This window comes from Cervus canadensis, chromosome 30, assembly GCF_019320065.1.
Source record: "Cervus canadensis isolate Bull #8, Minnesota chromosome 30, ASM1932006v1, whole genome shotgun sequence".
NCBI lineage: Eukaryota > Metazoa > Chordata > Mammalia > Artiodactyla > Cervidae > Cervus > Cervus canadensis.
Genome location: NC_057415.1, coordinates 30,848,398 through 30,873,011, shown reverse-complemented (window position 1 = coordinate 30,873,011; position 24,614 = coordinate 30,848,398). Strand labels below are relative to the sequence as shown.

The window sequence follows — 24,614 nt, the reverse complement described above, 5'->3', positions numbered from 1 at the left end:
CTATCACATTCTCTGTTTCTGGAAGTGATCTCTGCCAGACTGCCTTAGATACCAGTTTTATTTATTTTTAAGTTTGCAGGAATTCTTAACACCCATTTCCATTAAAGGTGGTTAGCTGGCAGAGTTTTCCCTTGACTTTGGAGACTGGTGCAGATTGACTCTTGATACCCAAGAAGCGTTATTTAAACAAACTGAGTAGCTCTGGAAATAGCAGTTTATTCCAGTTGGAGGGCTTAGGTGAGGTCCTCTGGCTAACCTTGGTCTTAATAAGAACCCGCTGTGACCCACCTGGACTTTCTAGTACCCCTGGTTCCACTTTGGTTGTATTCAGCGTTTCGGGATGTGTCACTGCCGAGCCAGATTTACTCAGAAGTTCAGGCCGTGAGGGGTTAGCCTAGAGCAAAGTAATGTCAGGTGAGCTCACCAGAGGTTTCAACCTCAAAGCTTATAGGAAGACTGCAGTCTCCACTAAGGGTCTTCAAGACCCTTATAAAAGTATTAGAGTAGGCATTTTGCAGTAGAAATAGCCCCTGGCAACATAGTTCCAAATGTTAGTTCCAGCCAAGGACAAGTATTTTTTTGTTTTTATGTATTTCTTGTCTTTGCACATTTTTCTATCAAAATATATTCTTTTCATTAACTTAGGCACACATGCATGCTAAGTCACTTCAGTTGTGTCTGATTCTTTGCGACCCCATGGACTATAGCCTGCCAACCTCCTCTGTCCATGGAATTCTCCAGGCAAGAATACTGGAGTGAGTTGCCATTTCCTCTTCCAGGGGATCTTCCTGACCCAGGGATCGAACCTGAGTATCCTGCATCTCCTGGATTGTCAGGCAGATTCTTTACCGCTAGCGCCACCTGGGAAGCCCCAAGAGGAAGTTAGTGTTCAGTAATTATGTTTCAAAATCTCATTTTATTTGGAAATGATCTAGCTATTCAATAAACTTTCATCACTTAGTTTAGCTACTCCAATCTGGAGAGACTATTTTATATAGACTTTCCTAAAGTATAATTAATCTTTTTTTTTAATAATTATTCTTAATAGAGTTTGTCCAAAGCTCTTGTCTCATTTATAGTTTTCTTTTTTAAAGTTTCTTCAAAAAAAAGTTTCTTCACTCAAGTTACTTTCCTTGTTGACAAATTTAGCTTACATTAACTTAAGATCTGCGAAAAAACTACTCATGCTATATGAAACCACTAAACAGTTAATTTTTTTGGTAGTTTAAAAATCAGAGAATTATAAACCAACATGTTCTGTCTGCCTCCTGGAGTCATACAAATTCTGTGCTAGAATAGGCTTTATATAATTAGGTGATCCTGTCATTTAACAGAGAAGGAAACAAGTCCACAGGTCGAAGTGTCTTTTCTAACATGGCGCCCGTCAGTGACAACTCAGAGTCGAGTCAGTTCTTTTTTCTCTCAGTCCATTGTTCTATTTCTCTTCCTTTCCCTCCTAGTTGAGTTGTTGTTGTTCTGTCGCTAAGTCCTGTCCAACCCTTTGCGACCCCATGCAGCTTGCCAGTTTTGGAAAAAATGTGTTCCTTATAGCAGTAGTTCCAAGGAATGTTGTTAGATGTTCTGAGTGAATGAAAGAGTATAGGAGTTGGGGGAAGGGACTCCATGGTCAGTTAAAATTGAGGAATGCTGAATTGGTTTCCTTTCTGAAGTAGGACTTTGAAGAGTTTTTAACATGCTATTATATATTGTGAATTTATAAGAGGGGACAAAGACTCTGTTTACGAGACTTATTTGACCTTAAACTACACCTTCATCCTCTTTTTCTCAGAGCATCTCAAAGAACTTGGGGTCCTTTGGGAAACATGGCTCTCAATAAAAGTTTACAGCTCTTTTAGAAGACATCCATAATAGAATTCTGAATGGCAGGCACATCTACCATGTAAACTGTAATATATCTCAAAGTTTAGTGAAATACCAGAAAAAAACCGTGTTGCCATTCAGAGCTATACATCAAGTATAGAGATTCTTTTCCACCTATGGTGTGTAAAGTCAGTATTTGTGTTTAACTTTTGAAAGTTTTTCAAAGATCAGTTAGAGTGCAAATGCAGTGGTGATATATTGATATGACATTTTAATAATACTTTTGTATTGCACTTTATAGGTTTCAGACTGCTTTCATAGCAACCCTGTGAGATAGGCAGGCATCAAGTATTATCAGATCAAAGCTCAGAAAGTTTTTTTGTGATTTTCCCCTTAAGTTTATACCACGAAATGATGGAGCCAGAATTCAGTTGCAGAAATTCTGACTCCAAGTCCAGAGTTCTTTACGCCACACTTGGTTTCTCACTTTTTATTCTAGCTTTATATTTTACTCTGAAAGCTGTGGTAGCAAATTTTAAAACATTGTTTTGGCTTATTATCAAATACTATTTTTAATGGCAGTGACCCAGAAAACATAACTCCGATTGTAATTATTCCAAAGGAAACCCTTCTTTTGTGCTTTGCAGTGCCACTTGTCTAGGTGATTGGAGTGTATTTCAAATACCATTTGATTTTGAAGCCAAGATTGGATGTATAGTTGTTATTGCTCATGTAACTTTTGGAAAATGTATCATCTCTGCATTCTCAGGCAAAGTAGAGATGGTTTGAAAGTAAAAAAGATTATTCAAATATAACCATGTGTCTTTATTCTCACAAATGCTGTTTCTTAGCTTTAACTTGCTTTGACAACCTACTGATGTAACATCTTTGTAAATGTAAAAATATTTATATTTTGAAATAAAATTACTAGTGTTGAATGAATCAAGTGGTAAACTTAGTCTCTGTTGAGAAATTTGATCTTCAGTGAAGTCAAACTTGAATGAATACATATGTCCATCTCTTATGTCTTATATCTTGCCTTTCCTTTGGCACCAGTGCATACAATGAATTTTTATGGGACATGGACAATTTACATAAGGGGAGATGTGTTTGTGAAGGCGCCAGAAAGACTCTAACCTGTAGAAGTCCCATCTTAGGGTAGAAGCCCCTCCCTACAGCCTGGACTCCTGTCCTGGTCTACCACTTATTAATAGTTTAAATCCCAGCGCAGTTTCCAGGAATCCTGGGGAATTCGGATTTAGGAAGAGTCACTTCTCCGGAGGACAGGTAGCTTCGCTGAGCATGGATGTCCTTGCTCTGGTAAGAGACCACATGTTCGTGGGAAGCCCTCGGGTATCCTGTGTCTCTGCTCTTAGCAGGAGCGAGACTTGTGTGGAACCCACTGAAGAAGGAGGAGAGAAACAGGGTGGGAACGGGGACAGAAGGGGCGGGGCCCGGGCTGGGGGGCGGGGCTGCAAGGCGGACCCCCGGCCGGAGCGCGTGGAGGCGGGGTAGGCGGGGTCTTCCGGGGGCGGGGTCGCGGGCGGCGCGGGTGCCTTGCCGCCGCGGCGGGCGGGCAGGCTGGCTGGCTGGCTCGCTGGCTGGCGGGAGGCGGCGGCCCCGCAGCGGCGCAGCGTCCCGGCTGCGCGACGGGCTGAGTAAAGGCCATGGCCGCCTCTCCGGGCCCCGCAGGCGGTGGCGGCGCCGGGGCAGCGCACGGCTCCGGCCCGTCGGGCTTCGCCTTCGACTCCGGACTCGAGATCAAAACTCGCTCGGTGGAGCAGACGCTGCTGCCGCTGGTTTCTCAGGTAAAGCGGCGCGCGCGGCCCCTGGTCTCCCCCACGCCGGCCGCGGCCCGCGATGGCGGCGGTCGCTCCCGGCGGGGCCCGGGCCGGGCGGGAGGCAGCCGCTGCCCCACAGTCCGCGCCGGGACTGCGGCGTCGGCGTCTGATCGCCTTTCTGGGGCTTGAGGACTGGCCTTCGTTGATGCGGAGGGAGTCTGGACCATCCGAAATCCGGCTGCGGGGCGGGCAGACCTGTGCGGACCGGAGTCCGGCCGCAGGTGCGCCGCCAGGCTTACCCACCCGAACCGCCTCGGGACTGCGACTCCGGCGGCCCCCGGCCCTGCTCCCGGGGAGCGGAGGGGACCCCCGCGGGGGCTCCGCTGGCGCTCAGGGGCCCTTCTCGCTACCGTCACACCTTTGCATCTCCAGTCCGAACCCGGACTGTGGCCAGTCTGGCTGGCGCGAGCCTCCGAGTCCAGCGTGCTCTCTCCCCTAGGCCTTTGTCTCTTCCCCGGATCGTGTGTAAGTCTGCTCCCCAGTCTCCCATTTACCCCGGGCCACCCTTCCCCTTAACCTGCCTGCTCACTTTAATTGGCTTTTGTCCGGCCTCGGAAGGGTGAAGTGGAGGACCGCCTGATAGTTAATCCGGGTACACATCTTTTTGCCAAATCCCATTTGGGATGTATGGTTTATTGAATGTACCGGTCGCAACAGACGTCTGAAATCAGCTAATTGACTCGCTTAGCTTTAGAGAAGTTTTTGTTACCGAGAGCCGACTTATACGAACCCTCGGGGCTAGAATTCCTCAGCTAGGGCTGTTCTGTGCCAAGCACTGTGGGCAGTGAAGAATTCTGTGCCTTAAGGAGCTCTTGGATGTGTGACTCACAACTCCTTTGTAACGTCTTGATGATTCACATTCGTATTGCCAAGATTTTCAAGGTAGAAGGAATCTTAAAAGTTATCTGACTCTGAATTTTAAAAAATCCTCTCTTACAGCAACCTTGACATCTTGTCACCAAGTGCGCTGCTTAAACATGCTCAGTGGTGTGGGCCTGTAGCTGGTCCATAGAATTTTCAATATTTTTAATATCTCTAATCCACCCCAGCCTGCAAATACTTGATAACAGTAGCCACACATGTCCCTGCATTCCTGTTATGCCTATTAAATAAACAGCCCCATTTTCTTCACCTGTGCTTATTTTAACCTGGCTAACAGAACAGTGAATAACCTTGATGCTCTGTATGGGCCTTCCCTTCATTGTCAGGAAGAAGCACTGACTGTGGGATGGATTGAGGATCAGTTAGTGATGTCTGCATTGCCCCCTCCCACAGAAGAATACCATTACCGCCACCAGCACAAGCACAACAGAAAGTGAGAAATACTGGAGTAGTTTTAAGAGAGAGTTAAGAGAGTGGTATTTTATCCATTAAAAAAAGGGAAAAATCCAGATAGAAGGCTTACTATGGGCGAGACCGTGTTCTGTGCACTTTACACATATTAGCCTATTTAATTCTCATAAATCTTATAGGGGTGGAGATATGTTTATTTTCATTGTATGAACCAGGAAACTGAGGATAAGGGACTTGTTGTGGGACTTTCACCTGTAAATGTCCAACTGGGGTTTGCACCCTGACAGCCTGGTCCCAGAGTCTTAGCTACACCGTATTTGTTGTCTCTAGAGATTAGAAGACGTGATGAGGTCAGCTAGTAGTAGGTCCAGAAAAGAGTCACAATGGAAAAACAAGGTTGTTGTAATCTGGAGAAGTGGTAACTTTTCACAGTATCACTGCTAAAAAAAATCCTGCAAGTTCTGCATTGTGTAATTCAGGGGTAAGAGAGGGTGGAGAGAGTAGGAGAGTGGAGGAGGAGATGTTGGCTGCTGAGAGTTAACTAAAGGTCGACGCTAATGGGCGATAATCTGGGCTTTTTTTTTGTTTTTCCTTCCCTGTTAAAGGCTAATTCAGGGCCATAGCTGAGGTTCTGCATCCCACACATTATGTGTCCACAGCTATATCTTTAGCATTATTATAACTGATATTCCTAATGATTAACTATGAAAGTGAAAGTTACTCAGTTGTGTCTGACTCTTTGCTACCCCATGGACTATACAGTCCATGGAATTCTCCAGGCTGTAATACTGGGGTGGGTAGCCTTTCCCTTCTCCAGGGGATCTTCCCAACCCAGGGATCAAATCCAGGTCTCCTGCATTGCAGGTGGATTCTTTACCAGCTGAGCCACAAGGGAAGCCCAAGAATACCGGAGTGGGTAGCCTATCCCTTCTCCAGGGTTTCTTCCCGACCCAGGAATTGAACCGGGGTCTCCTGCATTGCAGGCGGTACTCAGCAACAAAAAAAGTTAAATCATGCTTAAAATCAAGAAATATCTGTAGCATGGGCAGAACACTCACAAAGCAGAAGTGTGGAATATGATTTAGAATGATTTTTATGTTTTAGTGAGTATAAGTGGATTTGAGTGAAGCTCTCTAGAAAACTCACGTCCAGGAGTCTCATCTTTCTAAGGATGCTGCATTGTTATTCGACTCATGTTTTACCACCATATCCGTTAGACTAGTTTAAGCTTTTTAGGCAAGCATTTGTTGTAAGCTTTGTAGTTACTACTCTTTGAGGGACTTGTATTCTAGTTGGGAGATAGGACAGGTACAGAATAACACGAGGCAAGTGTCAGATGAACATCATCAATAGTAAATGTTCTAAGAGCTCAGAGCAGCTGTGGATGAGTCAGCAACGATGCCCTAGAGGAGATAGGGTCTGAGGTGAGCAAGTAGGGCTATTCTTGTACAGTTTAGTCAGTTTTAAGCAGTTTCTACTCAGATCATTTAACTCTTCTGACTCTAAGTAAAAAGTTCTGCACTACTGGCCTTGTTCTAGGAATACAAAGTTACATCAATATTAGACAAATGTACCTATACAATTTTTTGCATTTACATATTAGAAAAGATACATGTTCTTTTCAGTGGATGTAGGAAAAGTGAACATGAAGTCACTCAGTCATGTCCAACTCTTCAGGACCCTGTGAACTGTAGCCTGCCAGGCTCCTCTGTGCATCGAATTCTCCAGGCAAGAATACTGGAGTGGGTTGCAATTTCCTTCTCCAGGGGATCTTCCCAACCCAGGGATCGAACCTGGGTCTCCTGCATTGCAGGCAGACTCTTTACCTTTTGAGCCACCAGGGAAGCATTTGGTTAAATTCAACTCCTCATCGTGATAAAGAGCACGTAACAAACTAGTAATAGAAGTTGTTCAGTCACTCAGTCGTGTCCAACTTGTTGTGACCCCATGAACTGCAGCACGCCAGGCTTCCCTGTCCTTCACTGTTTCCTGGAGCTTGCTCAAACTCATGTCCATTGAGTCAGTGATGCCATCCAACCATGTCATTCTCTGTTGTCCCCTTCTCCTGCCTTTAATCTTTCCCAGCATCAGGGTCTTTTCTAATGAGTTGGCCAAAGTATTGTAGCTTCAGCATCAGTCCTTCCAATGAATATTCAGGACTGATTTCCTTTAGGATTGACTGGTTTGATCTCCTTGTAGTCCAAGGGACTCTGTAGAGTTTTCTCCAACATCACAGCTCAAAAGCATCGATTCTTCGGCACTCAGCCTTCCTTATGGTCCAGCTCTCATGTCTGTATATGACTACTGGAAAAACCATAGCTTTGACTAGATGAACCTTTGTTGGCAAAGTAATGTCTCTGCTTTTTAATACGCTGTCTAGGTTTGTCATAGCTTTTCTTCCAAGGAGCAGGCGTCTTTTAATTTCATGGCTGCAGTCACCATCTGTAGCGATTTTGGAGCCCAAGAAAATAAAGTCTGTCACTATTTCCATTGTTTCCCCATCTATTTAACATCATAGCAACAAGTCAAATTTAAAAGAAACATTTCCTTAAAACTAGAAACAAGAGGAGGGTTACTTGCTAGCGTAGCTTCTATTCAGTGGTACTCGAAATCATAACCAATGCAAAAAGACACGAAGTGAAAGATGTAAAGATAAGAAAGGAAAAAGCAAAGTATAATTATCTACATAGAGAAATGGAGTCTACAAATAAATTTTAAAAATTTTAGAGGTTTAGTAAGTTCACTCAATGTAAGGTTCTTAAGTCAGCTGCACTTTGCTCTGCATTAATAACAGAAAAGTAGTCCTAAAAAATGATACCAGTTATAAATCAACTTATACTCCATTAAAAGTTTAAGTTTTTAAATACCAATTAGAAAAAAAATGAGAGCAAAATATGTGTATATATGTGTCTAGTAAAAGAGTTGCTAAGCTTTGTGGGGATTTTTATGAGAAGGCCAAAGTAGAGATAAATAAATGGGAAAGGAGTACCATCTTCTTGGCTAGATTGACTTGATGTCACGGGCATATCAATTTTCCCTGTGCCAAGTCGCTTCAATCATGTCCGACTCTTTGCACACTCATGGACTGTCGCCCATCTGGCTCCTCTGTCCATAGGATTTCCCAGGTAAGAATATTGGAGTGGGTTGCCATTTCCGCCTCCAGGGGATCTTCCTGACCTAGGGATCTAACCTGAGTCTCCCGCGTTGCAGGCAGATTCTTTACTATCTGAGCCACTAGGGAAGCTCCCAATTTTCTGTATTGATATGTAAATTTAATGCGATTCCAGTGAAAATTTCAACAGGATTTTTTGAGTAGAATTTGATAAAAGTAATTCTACAATTTATATGAAAGAGCAGAAAGCCAAGAATATCAGAAGAGAAACAAGGTGGGTGGAGTTGCCCTACCAGATTTCAAGTCTTATCATAAAGCTAGAGTAATTAAGACAATGTGGGTTTAACAGATAGACAAAGAGACTAGAGAAACAGAATAGAGAACTTGGGAACAGTCACACATATTTGGAAACTTGATAATTCACAGAATGGGCACTTGTTAGTAGGGAAAGGAAGAACTTTCTAAAAAATGAGGACAATTGGTTATCTAAATAGAAACACATGACATTGCATCTCACAGTATATACAGAAACAGTTCCAAATGGATTAAAAATATCAAAATGGAAGTAAAAGCTTACAGTACTTTTAGGCAAAAAAAAAAATTGGGCCATATTTTCCCCACCTTATGGGGGGAAAGGAATTCTTAATAGACTGAAAGTGAAGATTAATATATTTGCTCCATTAAAATGAAGAATCTTTATTCATCAGAATTGAAAGGATAAGCCATAAAGCAAGAGAGTATGATTGCAACAGAAATAACCAACAAATGATTGTAACACCCAGAATAAATAAAAGACCCCAATGAATCAAAACTAAGATTACCCATTAAAAATTGGTAAAATAGTCATCTTGTAGAAGAGGAAACAGATGTCTAACACATATGTGAAAAGATGCTCAACTTTATTAGAAATCAGTGAAGTACAAGTTAAAACCACAGTGAGCACAACTGTTGGAATGCGGAGCTAATGGAAACGTCAGTGGTACAACCATTTTGGAAAACAATTTGATGTAATATATTAATGTTGACAGTGGGTATTACCTACGCCCAGTAATTTCACTCTTAAATCCACACCCCTAGAGAAAATCTTGCACGTGTGTTAGAGACATAGTTTGGAATGTTGATAGTCAGTTTGCTTCTAATGGCTTCAAACTGAAAAGTACCCAAACGTCTTTTAGCAGTAAAGATGTTTAAATAGAGAGTGCTAAGTTCATAAAATGAGATACTGCTGCAGCAGTGAAATGAACGAACCATGGCTATAATTATCAGTGTGGATGAATCTCAAATGTTAAGGAAAAAAAATTAAAAGGTTCAAAGCAGGCAAAACAAAACCAGTATCATTTAAGGATATAACACAGGTGCAATAGTTATAATAAGGGAATGATGAGCACAAAATTAGGATAGTGGGTTCTTTTGGCTGGTGAGGGGGTGATATGGAAAGTGAGGGACCCATAGGGCACCTGGATTTTCAGAGGTGCTGGTAGTGTTTTCTGAAGGTTGGTGGTAGGTATGTTTTGTCTTCCTGTCATTTCTTTAAATTATACAAATATTGGTTATATACACTCATTTGTTGTATGTTTTGTAATTCAGACAGTTTTTTTTTTTTTACATGCCCTGGGCTAAGTCCCAAGCACAATTCCTGCAGAGCAGCACCCACCTTCTTTAATAATCACTTTATTCTTCCTGTCAAAACTCCCACTCCCGGTCTTACAATGCTTTTATCCAAGGAAGGGAAGAGGGAAATCTGCCACACAGCCCCACCCCAGCCTGGAATGTTATTCTACCACCCACCAGTCTTTTCCTGTCTGTGATAGATTTACTCCACTCACCACTACACAGAGGCTTGAAATCTCTGGGGTAGCTCCCCTGGCTTCTCACTGCACTGTCCTGGAAGCTTTCAGGATCGTTGGTCTCACCAAGTTGGAGATGAGTTGAGTCCATATGGGGCGCTCTGCTGATTTGTGTATGTGAGTATAGGTGTTTTTAATGCAAAGATAAAACACAGAAATGGTGTATAAAGTGAGTGAAAGAGCCCCTTTTCCTGCTTTTAAAGACCTCAACATGATTCAGTATGCTTTCTTCTATATTGGTTTCTAGAGCATATTAGTTGATTTTTCTATGTAGTAATTTTGAGAGTTTACTAGTGAGTTAAGCCCAGAGATGAACTTCTCTGTCCTGGGCTGACTCCCTTGTTTTTCAGATCTCAGGGAATTAAGACTTTGTTCCGTTTTCTGGCCTACTGCCATGTTTTTTTTTTTCCCCCTTCCTGGATCTTCACCTCTTTTCTTATCTTCCCACAAAATAAACTAAGATAATCCATTTCAATCAAGAGATTACTGCCAGTTATTCTCGAAAATAAGATAGCATCACAAACATGAGGAAAGAACAGAGATTCTAGAAATGTAAATTGGGAAACATCTAATCATTATGTGAAAGTGTTAGTGACTCAGTTATGTCTGGCTCTGTGACCCCCATGGACTGTAGCCCACCAGGCTCCTCTGTCCACGGAATTCACCAGGCAAGAATACTAGAATGGGTAGCCATTTCCTTCTCCAGGAGATCTTCCTGACCCTGGGATCCAACCCAGGTCTCCTGCATTGTAGGCAGTTCCCTGGTGGTTCAGATGGTAAAGAATCTGCCTGCAATGCAGGAGACCCGGGTTGGATTCCTGAGTTGGGAAGATCCCCTGGAGGAGGGCATGGCAACCCACTCCAGCATTCTTGCCTGGAGTATCCCATGGACAGAGGAGCTTGATGGGCTACAGTTCATGGGGTCGAAAAGTGTCAGACAGACTGAAGTGACTTAGCATGCAGTCATTATGTCATGTTTACTAAATACCGGACACTCTTCTAATTTATTTACCCACTTATTTACCACATGGGTGTCTCCATAGCATGGGTTGTCCTCCATGATTTGGTAGCTGGTTTTCTTCCACAGTGATTGATCCCAGAGAGAGAGAGAGAGAGAAATGGAAGTCATGATGTGTTTTAATACCTACTCTCAGAGGTACATCCTTGCTTCTGCTTTATTCTGTTCGTTAGAAGTGGGTCACTAATTTCATCTCACTTAAGGGGAAAGAAACGAAGCTTGAAAGGAGAGAAATATTGAAGAACTGGAGCACACATTTTAAAACCACTACTGAGATTATACCACTGTCCTCAAAAATTGTTCAGTGACTTTCTGTCACGCAGAGTCAAATACAAACTCTCTATTCCAATTCACAGCCTTAGATGGTTGGTCCCTGCCTAGCTGTTGGATATTGGTTTTACACCTGTCCTCTTGCCCACTATTCTTTAACCACTTCTGGCCTTACTTTATTCTTTGAAAAAAAAAAAAAAAAAGAACAGTCTCATCCTGAAGGATGCCTCTCCTTTTTCTTTTCTTCCCTTCTTTTTCTTAAACAGTTATTTCTTCTCCCTGCAATACTTTATCCCCTGATGTTTACCAGCCTCTTTACTTGATATCATTTAGATCACAGTTTAAATATCACTTCTTCATAGAAGGAAGGTCAACTAATCTCAGGTAGCTACACAGATACTTTTTGTCACATTGTCTTATTTTAACCTTTTCCATAGCATTTATGTTGATTTCTTTAACCTGTTTGTGTGATTATTGTGTCTCCCCTCACTCCACTAGGATGTAAGCTCCGTTAGATTGTGGGCCTTTTCTTTCTTGTTCATTGCTGTTTCATCACTGCCTAGAATTTTATTTGGCATATGATAGGTGTTCAGCAAATGTATTTTGTACAGTTGAATTATTGTTACCTGGTTAGACTGTAAACAGAATGAGGGAAGGATTGTGTTCATCTTATTCAGTGATGTATCCTTAGAACCTGGATTCTAGAACATTTTCAAAATTTGAAAAAGAGTATGAGAGATGAGGAAATTTAGAGAGATTTTTAAGTAAATTTCCCTAGGTCATTTAGTTAGTGATGGCAGAGCCAAGATGCATCCACAGGCCTTTCTGACTCAAAACTGTTAATACCGTAACACATAAAGTGCTTGCCACATCGCAGTTGATCAAAGAGCAAGCCTCTTCCTCTTCTCTTAATTCTCTATTCTGGTCTTTGTTAATTTACTTATAGAAATCATTTCAAAGTTATACGCAGTGGACATGTACCATTTGGGATTTACATTTTTCATGTAACATTCTTTCAATATTTTTATGTGTCAGTATAGTTCATGTACTAATTTTCTAGGACATTTTGAAGATTTATATTTGTTTCAAACAGCTTAACTTTTCACCTTTTATATTTTATTTCAAGGTCTGGAGTCAAGTGTTAAAGCTCTTGGTATTTTATTTACTTTGAGTCTACAACAGACCTTGGCGAAACATAAAACACAGATTGCATCGGTCCTTCTCAAGTGTCTGGTTATTTCAGTAAGCATCAGGGGTTCACATAGCATTTTGTACAATCGACACGCTGTGCTAGGCAGCAGAGTGAAGTGCGGGGTGAGCAAAATGCTGTCACTACTCTCTTTTTATTGACTTTTTATTGACTTCTACGTAGCCCAAGTCACTGTCGAAGCATCTAGACCTGAAGTGCCTTGGTTTTCTGTGGATTCTTTGAATGTAAGAATCCACCCTCTTCTGGTTTTCTCCTTTCTTTCTGATGTGTTGATCTATCTGGAGGGTTTACAGAAATGTGTGCCCTTGATAACCCCCCTCAGGTAAATTTGGAACTGTTATTGAAAGAAACATTGACCTCAGGAGAGATGCAAGGTGTTTGCTGGTTGTCTCTGGGTTGAAGCATTAAAGCTCTCAATTAATTGAGTTTATCAGGCTAGTGTGGTATGCTGGGCTTAATTTTCTTGGCCTTTGTGATATCGCTTTAAAAAAAAGGACTGGGATAAACTTTAAGCAGTTTGCTTTTTATCTTTTATTTTTAGATCACCACACTTATTAATCATAAAGATAATACCAAAAAGTCTGATAAAACTCTGCAAGCAATTCAGCGTGTAGGACAAGCCGTCAACTTGGCAGTTGGAAGATTTGTTAAAGTGGGGGAAGCTATAGCCAATGAAAACTGGGACTTGAAAGAAGAAATAAATATTGCCTGTATTGAAGCTAAACAAGCAGGTATGTTGAAGCGTTTATACCAATTTTATTGCTTTGGATCTCATGACAAATGATTGTCTTATGTTGAGTAAAGATGTGTACTGTGTTTTAATCCTGTTAGTACAGATGCCTAGGTCATTAAAGCCCTGGATTAGCTTCCAGGAATATTGAATGTCTCTTGGATCAAGTCTTAAGTCTGCATCGTTACATTTTTTCACTGGGCAGGGTAGAAGCCCACCATCCTTGTGTATGTGTGCACTCAGTCATGTCCGACTCTTTGCAAACCCATGGGCTGTAGCCCACCAGTTCCTCTGTCTGTGGAATTTTCCAGGCAAGAATACTGGAACGGGTTGCCATTTCCTACTCCTGGGGATCTTCCTGATCCAGGGATCAAACCCACATCCCTTGCATCTCCTGCATTGGCAAGTGGATTCTTTACCACCCTTGCCATCAGCCATTGAGCGTGAGAAGTGTAGAGAATGTGAGGCATGGACTGTGCTGTCAAGGAGCATAGTAACCTGTTTGCCACCATATGGAAAATGGAAGTGAAAATAAGCACGTTCCTCTGTCTACCAGAGACAAATCTGACTTCAGATTTCCTGATATCTCAGAAGGCTCTGTAACTGGTGGCATAGAAGCCTGAGAGAACTGGGGAGTTTTGCTGGATACAAATAATTTTGTTGAGTATCATTTATCCACTTATTCTTTAAATAAATATTTACTGAGTGCTGGCCATATGCCAGGCATTCTTCTAGACCAAAGGGATATAGCTACGTAGAAGTCAATAAAAAGCCTGCCCTTGTGGAACTTGTATTCTAGAGAGGGAGATACAAACAAATGAACAAGTAGATAAGTGCCTAATGGCAGGTAGAGGTGGTTATGGAAAAGATTACAAGGCAGCATAAGGGTTAGGAGACCAAAGGAGGTTTCTTTTAGGAAGGCCAGCAGGGTTTCTCAACTGTGATGCTGTTGGCGTTTTAGGCTGGATAATTATTTGTTGGTGGTTCTTTGTTGGGGTTGGGGGCTGCCCTGTGCATTGTAGAACCCCCAACTGCCATCTATTGGATGTCAGAAAATCCCTTCTTCCACCATTGAGACAACCAAAGATGTCTCGACATTCCCGAATGTCCTTTGAGGGATCAAAATGGCCCTGAGTTGAGAACTTCTGAAATGAGAACTCCTGAAACAGGGGGAGAGGAAATCTCTCTAAGCAAGTAACTTTGGAGCAGAGACAGTGCTGAAATGAGGACCCCAGCTGTGTTAGTATCTGGGGGAAGGCCTTTCCTAGCCAGGAGTAGAGTGAGAACAGGTATGGCTTTCTGGGCAAAGATAGGCACTTTGGACTGCTTTCTCGGTGTCTTGGGGCTAGTGGAAGGTTTGGGGCAGGGTAGTGATACAAGTTCATTTATAGTTTAAAAGGATTCCTGGTGGCTTCTGTATAGAGAATAGATTTTAGGAGTTATGAGAGTGAAGTCAGAGACCAGTTAGGAGGCTGTGATAGATGATGGTGACTTAGGCCCAGCGATAGCCTTTGAGGTGGTGCAAAGCAGGTGCATTTGGTTATATTGAAAAGGTGGAGCTGGTAGGTTTTGCTGATAGTTTGGATGTGGGATGTGATGAGAAGAGGGGTCACAACTCCAATGTTTGCCTGGTAGATGATGGCACTATTAATTGAGGTGGGCAACCCTGAGGCAGGAGCAGGTGTGTTTGGAGTGTCATTGTGGGGGGAAGGGAGTGGGTGAGATAGGGCCAAGTAATGTGAAGGGGTCAGCCAGGCGATACATGCCCTAATGGTATGTGAATGGCTTCAGGTACTGTTCTGTACTTGATAGATTGAGGGGTCTGGGGCCAGATGAAAGACAGTAGTTTTATGTTAGAAATCTTTCTGGTTGCATGGAGGAAGTGAACAAATGAGGGATGGATGAGAGAGGGTTGAGACTAAAGGCAGAGAGATTAATATGGAGTTAATATGCTTTTCTGTTGTACCGGGCTAAATCAAGACAGTGTCTTAGGGGTATAAAAAGCAGAAAAAGTGTACTAAATATTTACTAGGTGATTAAATGATAGAATTTGGTTATTGATTAAACCAAAGGGAGGATTCTGAGTTTGAGTTTCTAGTCACTCAATAGATATATCAATAGAATATGAATGAGATGGCTTTAGTCTATTCATAATTTATGTTTTGCCTCATATTAAAAGAGATTTAAGGAAATTTCCTTGTGGTCCAGTGGGTAGGACTCAAGGTTTCACCACCATGGCCCAGGTTCACTCCCTAATTGGGGAACTAAGATCCTGAAAGCTGTGTGGTTTGGCCAAAAAAAAAAAGAGAGAGAGAGATAAAAGAGTTACAATTAAATATATGATTAACAAACCCACTAAAATAGGTGATGAAAATAAATATACTAGAAATGAATTGGCCAACATTGTTACTCTAATTAAACATGGAATTTATCTTTGTACTTCCTGTAAAGCTAGACAAAAAATGTGGGAAAGAAATGGTTATTTAATTCTCATTGTTTGTTGGAAGGAAACAAACCAGCTCGTCAAGAGGAGAGAGGCTTTTTTCCAGGAACTAAATTGTGTGGGCATTTACACAACAGACACTATTACATAATGCAATGGACAATTCAACAGAAAATGTAGAGACGTTCTTCACATTATTGTTTCTTAAGCAAACCCTTAATTAAAGCAAGAGGGAGGACTTTTAAATGAAAGGGAAGTCTGAGTCCTCACCTTATTGGCTTCCTAGCATGTCAGTGTGCTCTAAGAATTGGAGGAACGAGGACGTGTATACCCACCGCAGCTCCAGTAGACTGTGCAGCCCTGAAAGTCCTCTAAGCCGCAGAGCTCCATGCAGGCATATTTTGGAAGCTGTCTGGTGTCATGGTCTCCACATGTTCTCTCTTATGTGCACTGTCCTTTTCCTTTTTGAGAACTGCCTCTTAAAGTCACTCAGATAAGAGGATGAGAATGGTCATTTGAGAAACATAATCTTAGTTTTCTCATCTATAAAATGGGGATATGGTTAGTGTTTATAGAAGTGTTTTGATATAATGCACGTGTGCATTTGACACATAGAAAGTGCTCAGTAAATGTTAGTTGTCATTATAATTATTAGTTGTAACTTTTCTTGTGTTGAGCTTTTGCATTATAGTTTTGCTTTTTTCTAATTTGAGGTATAATTGACATACAGCATTATACTAGTGTCAGGTATTCAGTGTAATGATTTTTTCTTCTTGCAACGAGACCTTAAGATTTACTTTGTAGCACCTTTCAAATATGCAATACAGTATTATTAACTATGGGTGCTAGGCTGTACATATATATCCCTGTGACTTATTTATTTTATAACTAGAATTTTATACCTTTTGACTCCACCCATTTCATCCACCCTCACACCCAATGTTTTTACTTTTTGCTTGGCTTCTAATCAAGCTTTACATTTTCTATGGGTGCTCAATAAATACTTGTATTTGACTGATTTCCGAGTTTTTGCTTTAAGACAAAACACTAACACATATACCAAGTTAAAAAAATGACAACCAAGAATCTCTAAGGCAACTTTGTGACTTTTCCAGGAAACTAATTTTGGAGTAGTCTATATTTGGAACAACTTTCTAATACTAAGGAAGCATTTAACTTTGTTGGTACAGCGAACCAAATGTTACCATCTTGCAAACTTAAAGCTGAATGCCTGAGGTTTAATCAGAAAAAGGAAAGGTTAAAAAATGCTACATGCGCAAGCTCATATTATTGTATTTGACGGTTGAGAACTACTGGAGAAAGGAACATTTTCCAGGGGTGCAGAGGAAACATTTTTATACTACGTGCTGTTGCAAAGTGATACTTCCCCTCCAACTCCTTTCTCTGTACATTCAAGTTTAATTCTAACCTCTCTTTTCTCTATATTTTGCTGTATAATCTTTGTATTGGTTCCCTATTGCTATGTAACATATTAACCCAAACTTAGCAACTTAAAACTACAAACGTCTCTTCCCTCAGGTAGTTCCTGAGGGTCAGAAATCAAGGAGTAGCTTAACCTGCTGGTTCTGGGTCTGTGTGTCTCATGAGATTGCACTCAGGGTGTTGGCTGGGCCTGTAGTTGTCTGAGCATTTACCTGGATCTGCTTTCAAGCTCCGCCTCTTGGTGATTGGCAGGCTTCACATTTTTGCCGACTGTTGACCGGAGGGCCCAGCTTCTCCCCAAGTGTACCTGTCTGTGGTCGTGGCTACATGCAGCACAGTAACGGCTTTCCTCAGAGGGGAGAGAAACCAAGATATCATCCTCATCGTCTTTAACAACATGACTTTGGGGGTAACAAACTATCACTTCTGCCATGCCAACCCTGGTACCACGTAGGAGGAGGGAACACAAGGATGAAAATACCAGGAGTGGGGACGGGTGGGAGCCACCTCGGAGACTGGCTACCACAGATTCCATCTGTTAGTGGAATTCTAGCTGTGGTCATGATATGTAACCATTCCATATGCAGTGGCTTATCTTTTGGGTTTTCCTGTGTCGTATCAAGTTCCTATTGTCTGAAACTAAATTTATCATCTCCCTTCCCATGCCCTACTGACTTTTTTAAGTGACTTGGGTTTACAACCTTGAGGCCATTTTTTTTTCACTTTTCCTTTCCTTCTTATCAGTGTTAAGGTCCTGATTTTGTATTTTCAATTCCTTAGTGTCTCTCAAATCATCTTTTTTTAATATTCCTATGGCTGTCATCCTGGTAAGATCCTTACCACTTCACATCCACAGTTAAAATAGCTGTGTGATTAGTAGCCTGGCTCTGAATCTTTCCTTTCCAGTCCATTTTATATGCTTCCATCAGACTAATCTTCGTGAATCGTGACTTCATTACATCATACCTTGTGATATGTCCGTTAAAATTCAGATAATTTTTCTCGAGATCCTTAACCTCTTGGGTGTATGTAATAGTATTGACAGGAGGGCTTTTGTGAGAAAAATCAATCCATTATGGACTCAGATTTATTTAGGACTTGAAAAATGATCTTGAATATTACAAGATGATGAAAAGTTTTTTTTTTTAATCTACTTAATTAAAACGTAAGGTTTGAGAAACTTCAGTCCAGTTTCATTTGGGGGAATAAGAAATATTTGAATTGTTTTACTGATGGATAATTGCTACTACAGAAATTAAAATATTTTCATAGTAACAGTGAAGAAGAGACTTTTTCTAGAGGTGAGGAGTTGGTTTGATGGAATGGCTTATGCTGGGCATCATGAATAGTGTATATTCAGACAGCAAGCCTGGGACTTGAGTTCTTAGGAGGAACAGTTTTGCTTTGCCACCAGAGCCCAGGCTGACCAGCAGATGAACTTGCTTATTGTTTCCCTCTGCCTACTGAGGGCTGATTTTTCTAGTTCCCCTTGTCACTGAGGATGCCTCCCGTTGGTGCCCAAAACTTTGTCTTCCCTCCCTGGTTTTCTGGAAGAACCCACGCCCCTTCAGATTGTGAAGACGGGCAGTGACGCCTTCTCCCCTGTAACCACCAAATAATCCCCCTGCCCCCCCCATCCCCCAATCTCTATCTCCTCACCCCTGGGCAAACCCTGGGCAGCTGTTTACAGCTCTGCTTTTAGGTTCTTTGATTATTGGCTCTGGGGGTCGCTCTTACTTAGTCTTATAGAACAGGCTTTTGGGATCATGTAGTTTGCATACCCAGAGAAGGCAATGGCACCCCACTCCAGTACTCTTGCCTGGAAAATCCCATGGACAGAGGAGCCTGGTAGGCTGCAGTCCATGGGGTCGCTAACAGTTGGACACGACTGAGCGATTTCACTTTCACTTTTCACTTTCATGCACTGGAGAAGGAATGGCAACCCACTCCAGTGTTCTTGCCTGGAGAATCCCAGGGACAGGGGAGCCTGGTGGGCTGCCATCTATGGGGTCGCACAGAGTTGGACACGACTAAGTGACTTAGCAGCAGCAGCAGTTTGCATACCACTGGAAACAAAAGTTGTAATATTTTTCAAACTCACTGAAGACAACAATTTTCCACAGTTCTTAGGAATGTGCCATTATTATGCCTTTAGGGAACCTTGTATGATAATCTTTGGGCTCATCAAGGAGCTATTTCTTATTCCTGAAGTCGAGTTTCTACCCGCTGAGCACATTACCTTAAAGATTAAAGTCTGGATTTTAATTTGTGTATCTTATTCCCAGTTTAATTCCCCCCCTCCCCTACCCCACCACCACCTTTCTTCTTAGGAGAAACAATTGCAGCACTTACAGATGTGAGCAGCCTGAATCATCCAGAATCAGATGGCCAGATCACAATTTTTACAGATAAAACAGGAGTCATAAAGGCTGCAAGATTACTTCTTTCTTCAGTGACGAGAGTGTTGCTACTGGCAGATCGAGTAGTCATTAAGCAAATAATAAGATCGAGAAATAAGGTACTTACCTTTCTGATGTTTCTACTTGTATCTTTCAGGGTTGTACAAAAAGTTGTTTTTTTAAGTTAATTGCAAGTAATTTGACAATGTTTGTCTATTTTAACTGTTTATTATTCTAATTGTCTATAGTTTAAAAGTGGTGTTTCATCTATACCTATAATTCCTAAATGTTGTGTATACTGGACCTAAACTTTTTTTTTTTTTCTTTTCAAAAGAACTTTTATGCTCAACACATGTGGACCTAAACTTTTGAATACAAATAACATTTCTTCTCAGAAAGCCATTATCTGCTTGTTGAGGTTTATTGGTGAAAAGTTTTGATGTGTACAAATTTGGGATAAAAAGTCAAGTACCATGACAATGTATGTAGTGGAAACCTGCCTGATGAAAAGACTGAATTCCTCAGTACCTCTCCCACCACGTCAGAAATAATAGTAACAATTTTTATGCTTAAGAAAATGCTTGGGTGGGAGGAAGGCTTAAGAGGGAGGGGTTATGTATATACTTACAGCTGATTCATGTTGTTGTATAGCAGAAACTAGCACAACTTTGTAAAGCAATTATCCTCCAATTAAAAAAGAAAAAAAAAAAGCTCAATCACCTGAAACCACAGTTATGCACATTATAAAATTTCTTTTTTTTTTTTTCATTTATTTTTATTAGTTGGAAGCTAATTACTTTACAATACTGTAGTGGTTTTTGCCATACATTGACATGAATCAGCCATAGATTTACATGTATTCCCCATCCTGATCCCCCCTCCCACCTCCCTCTCTACCCAATCCCTCTGGGTCTTCCCAGTGCACCAGGCCCGAGCATTTGTCTCTTGCATCCAACCTGGGCTGGTGATCTGTTTCACCCTAGATAATATACATGTTTTGATGCTGTTCTCTTGAAACATCCCACCCTCGCCTTCTCCCACAGAGTCCAAAAGTCTGTTCTGTACATCTGTAAAATTTCTGTATGCAGAGTTTCTGAATTTTACTGAATCATCACAAAATTTAAAGAACAGATTTTAACTCTCCCAGCCTAGACCTCTTCTTGTCTCTCAGATAATGGCCCTTCTGTTCTCCATCAGGGTGTGTATTGATAACAATCACTTCTTTCCCTGGATAATCCCTGAGGCAGGGAGAGCAGTCAGCCAGGGAAGGGACCCTCCCACTGGTTTGAAGACAAGACTACCTGGAAAAGTGTAAAATTAAAGAGAAAAAGAATTTAGAGAGGTGGATCGGGCAGTGCTAGAGGAAGAAGAAAAACCTTCCTCTGAAAGACAGAGGTTTTGCTCAGTGGTGGGATCTGCCTTATCTGCCTTAGTCGCCTGGACTTCCTGCGCTGCCAGGGTACATTAACATGCCAAACATCTATCACAGCCTCATTAAAAATAAGTAAACACAGGATATCTGTGTTTTCTTTACCTATCTTGGTCTGACTAAAACCAATCCAGTACTGTTACTTTAGAGAAAAGAATTTGAAAATATGTTTCACATCTATTTATTTCTGATATCAAGAAAATACATAACACTGTCTGTCGGCTGTGTTACAGACATGCCATCTATCCACCCCTGGCTGCCCAAAACTTCTTGACAATTATTCACCACAAGCAGTTTCTGACTGATTCAAACTTTTCCTGCTCTTGAAGTCCCCCATCTCCCTTCCTACTCCTCAATCTTCCTTCCTCCTTTCTGAGAAGGATGAAGTTTCCCCAGCTCTGGTTCTTTGAACCTTAAAGCTTCTTGTATCATCTCTTATCCTCATCCCCATCCTCGTTCTCTGAACATTCGATTACCTTAGCCCTGCCCAGTTGCCACCTTCTGCAGAATTTGTTACATAAATGGGAGCTCTTGCATATTTAGTCATTTATTTTTTCCTTTAATTTTCAAGGAAGCCCAAGTCTTCCTATCCTAAAAAGAAACCATTCCCTAGATGACTCTAATTTTTGAATCTACTTCTCTGAGTCCCTCCTACTTCCCTGTCTTCTCCTGGGACTCTTTTCCCAACTTTCCTCTAGAATTTAGAATTTCTCTTTTGTTCCTCTGTTGCCTCAGGCTTGAAGTCTTAGTCTCTTTCACATCTAAACCTGAAATAAAATAATCTGTTTTGCAGGTTCTTGCAACTATGGAAAGACTGGAGAAAGTGAATAGCTTTCAAGAGTTTGTCCAAATATTCAGTCAATTTGGAAATGAAATGGTGGAGTTTGCACATCTAACTGGAGATAGACAAAATGTATGTATTTACCCTATTTAAAAGTCTTGAGATACATGCATACTTTTCAATTTTGTTAGAGATGTGATCTTTGTGATCATTTGGATTGGTTGTCTTATTAAATCTATAACCTTGCTCTTAGAAGTCTTTCCTAAAGAAGCCAGGATAAAGTAAATAGATCTGTGTGTCTTTTGTTGCTCACAGATAATAGTTAAATATTTTCCCACCTCACACACTGGGAAAGGTCATACTTGCCTTCAAGGCCTAATTCAAGTACTTCCTCTTTCACAGAATTTTCCATTTGACTCTTCTACAAGGGCTCAGGCAAATAAATGAGTCATCAGACATATCCTGATAATATTTTATTATATATCTCTGTTATTGTTCTTTGTGTAACTTGTTATATATTATTCTATTGTTACATCTTTCTATAATTGTTCTACATTAGTTTAATAATAGTAACCCAAGCACTGGGTTATTGCATTGGCTTTACGTTAGCTGATCTTGTTTAATTCTCAAAACAGCTGTGTAAGTAGGTATTGTTACTGTTTCACACATGAGGCTGAACTTGAGAGGATAATAAACTTTCCTAAGGTTACTCTTCTAGCAGATTGAACTCAGTTATGTCTTATTCTAAAGCCTGTCGTTTTCAAGCTGCACCATGATGTTAGTTCCCCAATTCAGACTGTAAGTTCTGAAGTTTACGGGAGATAGAAGACCACATCGTATCCAGGATTGCCTTTTCTTGTTGGGGTACTTGTGCATGATTTTATCATGTCAAGTTAAATATATAATTGACCTCTTCTTGAGATGCTCTGGTAGAGTCCCGTAGATTGGTTTTGGATGTGAACTTTGCTGGTTGTAGCTGGAATTGAAAGATGGTTATTGCTGTGAAAAGTGGCGGACTGGATTATATGCTTCACTTAGTGCTTCTTGGACATCCGGGGTTAATGAGACCTCTCTTTTGTCCTTTGGACCAGCCCTCTAACAGATTGAGATGCCATCTTTTTTGATCCCTTGCTATCACCTACAGTATGTGATGTAATGTATGGTTTGCAAGTGTTACGCATATACATTTGATGCCTTGTCATCTAGACCCACAGGGTTTTTTTTGCCAAAAGTCCTGTTCAGTATGTTAAAGACAAGGAAGGAATAGGTGGAAATTTTAGCAGTGACCTCAACTTTTATTTTTGATTGCTACTCCTGATGGGTGATTATCACATGCAGGACACAGACCTTTGGAATGTTACCTTGTGATCTGAATTAGCTTCGGGGTTTTGTGCAGTTTTTCATTTACTAGATATAACTTTGTTTCCTATTAAAGAAAGCTGTATTGGGATGCAATGAATGAGACTGATATTATTGTAGAGATAACTTTACATCCACTCTAATTTATTAAATAAAAGGCAAATCATTTTCAAACTTTAGCTCTTTGTTATTTGTAAGAAAAGACTTTTCATCCAATTCACAAATGAGAAAAAATCTACTATGAAAATTTTATGTAATCCAAATTTCAGTGTCCATAAGTAAAGTTATTATAACAGAGCTATATTAATTTGTTTATGTATTATCTAAACTACTCTGCATACTACACTGGCAGAATTAAGTAGTTATTTCAGAGACCAAATGAACCAGAAAGTCTCAAAAATGTATTATCTGGCCTTCTATTGAAAATCTTTGTTGACCTCTGATTTAGATGGTTATAATCAAGCTATTATGAGAGTATTTGATTGTAGATTTAATCAGCAAGATTTGAGGACCTTCTGTGATAGTATACCTTCATATTGAGGGCTCTATGAAGAGAAACCAAATGAAAAAAACAAAATACAGTGTCTACTTCAGAGTTTATATTCTAGTTGGGGAAAATTATATACCCAAGGAATATCTTAAGAACATTTTAGAGCAGCATATAGGCTAATTTTAGGATTAAAAAAAAAATTCACATTGAGATGAATAAGCATTTAGATGGGATTAATCAGACATGGTCCCTGAAAGAGTTGACTTCTGAGTGTCTAATTGGAAGGAAATAATGGTCCACAAATGCTGAATAAATAAGTCACTTTTAATTGAGTAAAGCAGGGATGGCTGTTTCTGGTTGGGAGTGAGGTGTATTCACCTGGGGACGAGAATGTCAAGTGTGCAGGCCACCAGAATAGGAGCCGCATGACAGCTTCTATCCGTCTCACTTCCTGGCTCTGCCGCCCTTATTAAGGGCAGCTGTTTCTACTCCGTCGTGTTAATGTATTTACACTGAAGTGGTGATATTTTATTAAACTTTATTCTGTTCTTGTTTTTCAATTTGTCACTTTTTTAAAAAGCAGTGTTAGATAAATTGTTGACTATTGTTTTTGTTGAATAAATGGCTTCTCAAGAAATTGAGTTTTTTACATGATCCTAGGCAGCTCAGTGGTTTTATACCGTTTTTAGGATTTGAAGGATGAAAAGAAGAAGGCAAAAATGGCAGCAGCTAGGTCAGTTCTTGAAAAGTGTACAATGATGCTGCTCACAGCTTCAAAGGTAAGAGAATTTTTGTTTTACTATGTTGTAAGCTAATTAGAAACCCTAAATGCACATAATTTATATATATTTCACATTTTAAAAAGATGAAAGTGATCAATTGGAATATAGGCTATATAGTAGTCAAATTTCAGTTATTCTTTAACAAGAAAGTTAATTTCCATCCCCAGTCCAAACATCGGGTAATCTGTGCGTCAGCTTTGATTGAGCAGCTAAGCAGAAGCTGGCTTATTAGGTGCTGTGAATGGAGGCCGGTCACACAGGGTCAGTGCCTGCACGGCCTACACTCTCTCCCTGGGGAGCCTGCACACTCACTCTAGGAAAAACTAGGTGAGCTGGAATCTGTTAA

At 40.8% G+C, this 24,614-nt stretch overlaps 1 protein-coding gene across 1 annotated transcript in view; it reads left to right on the top strand.

The window, feature by feature from the left end:
- Positions 1 to 3,353: 3,353 nt before the first annotated feature.
- CTNNAL1 (catenin alpha like 1) overlaps positions 3,354 to 24,614 on the top strand; it is a 53,816-nt gene continuing 32,555 nt past the window's right edge. Inside the window, exons 1-5 of the mRNA XM_043453461.1 lie at positions 3,354 to 3,629; positions 12,954 to 13,143; positions 19,359 to 19,546; positions 21,650 to 21,769; positions 24,176 to 24,265. Coding sequence (XP_043309396.1) covers positions 3,489 to 3,629; positions 12,954 to 13,143; positions 19,359 to 19,546; positions 21,650 to 21,769; positions 24,176 to 24,265 — 729 coding nt within the window. The 5' untranslated portion in view covers positions 3,354 to 3,488. The remainder of the gene's footprint in view (positions 3,630 to 12,953; positions 13,144 to 19,358; positions 19,547 to 21,649; positions 21,770 to 24,175; positions 24,266 to 24,614) is intronic.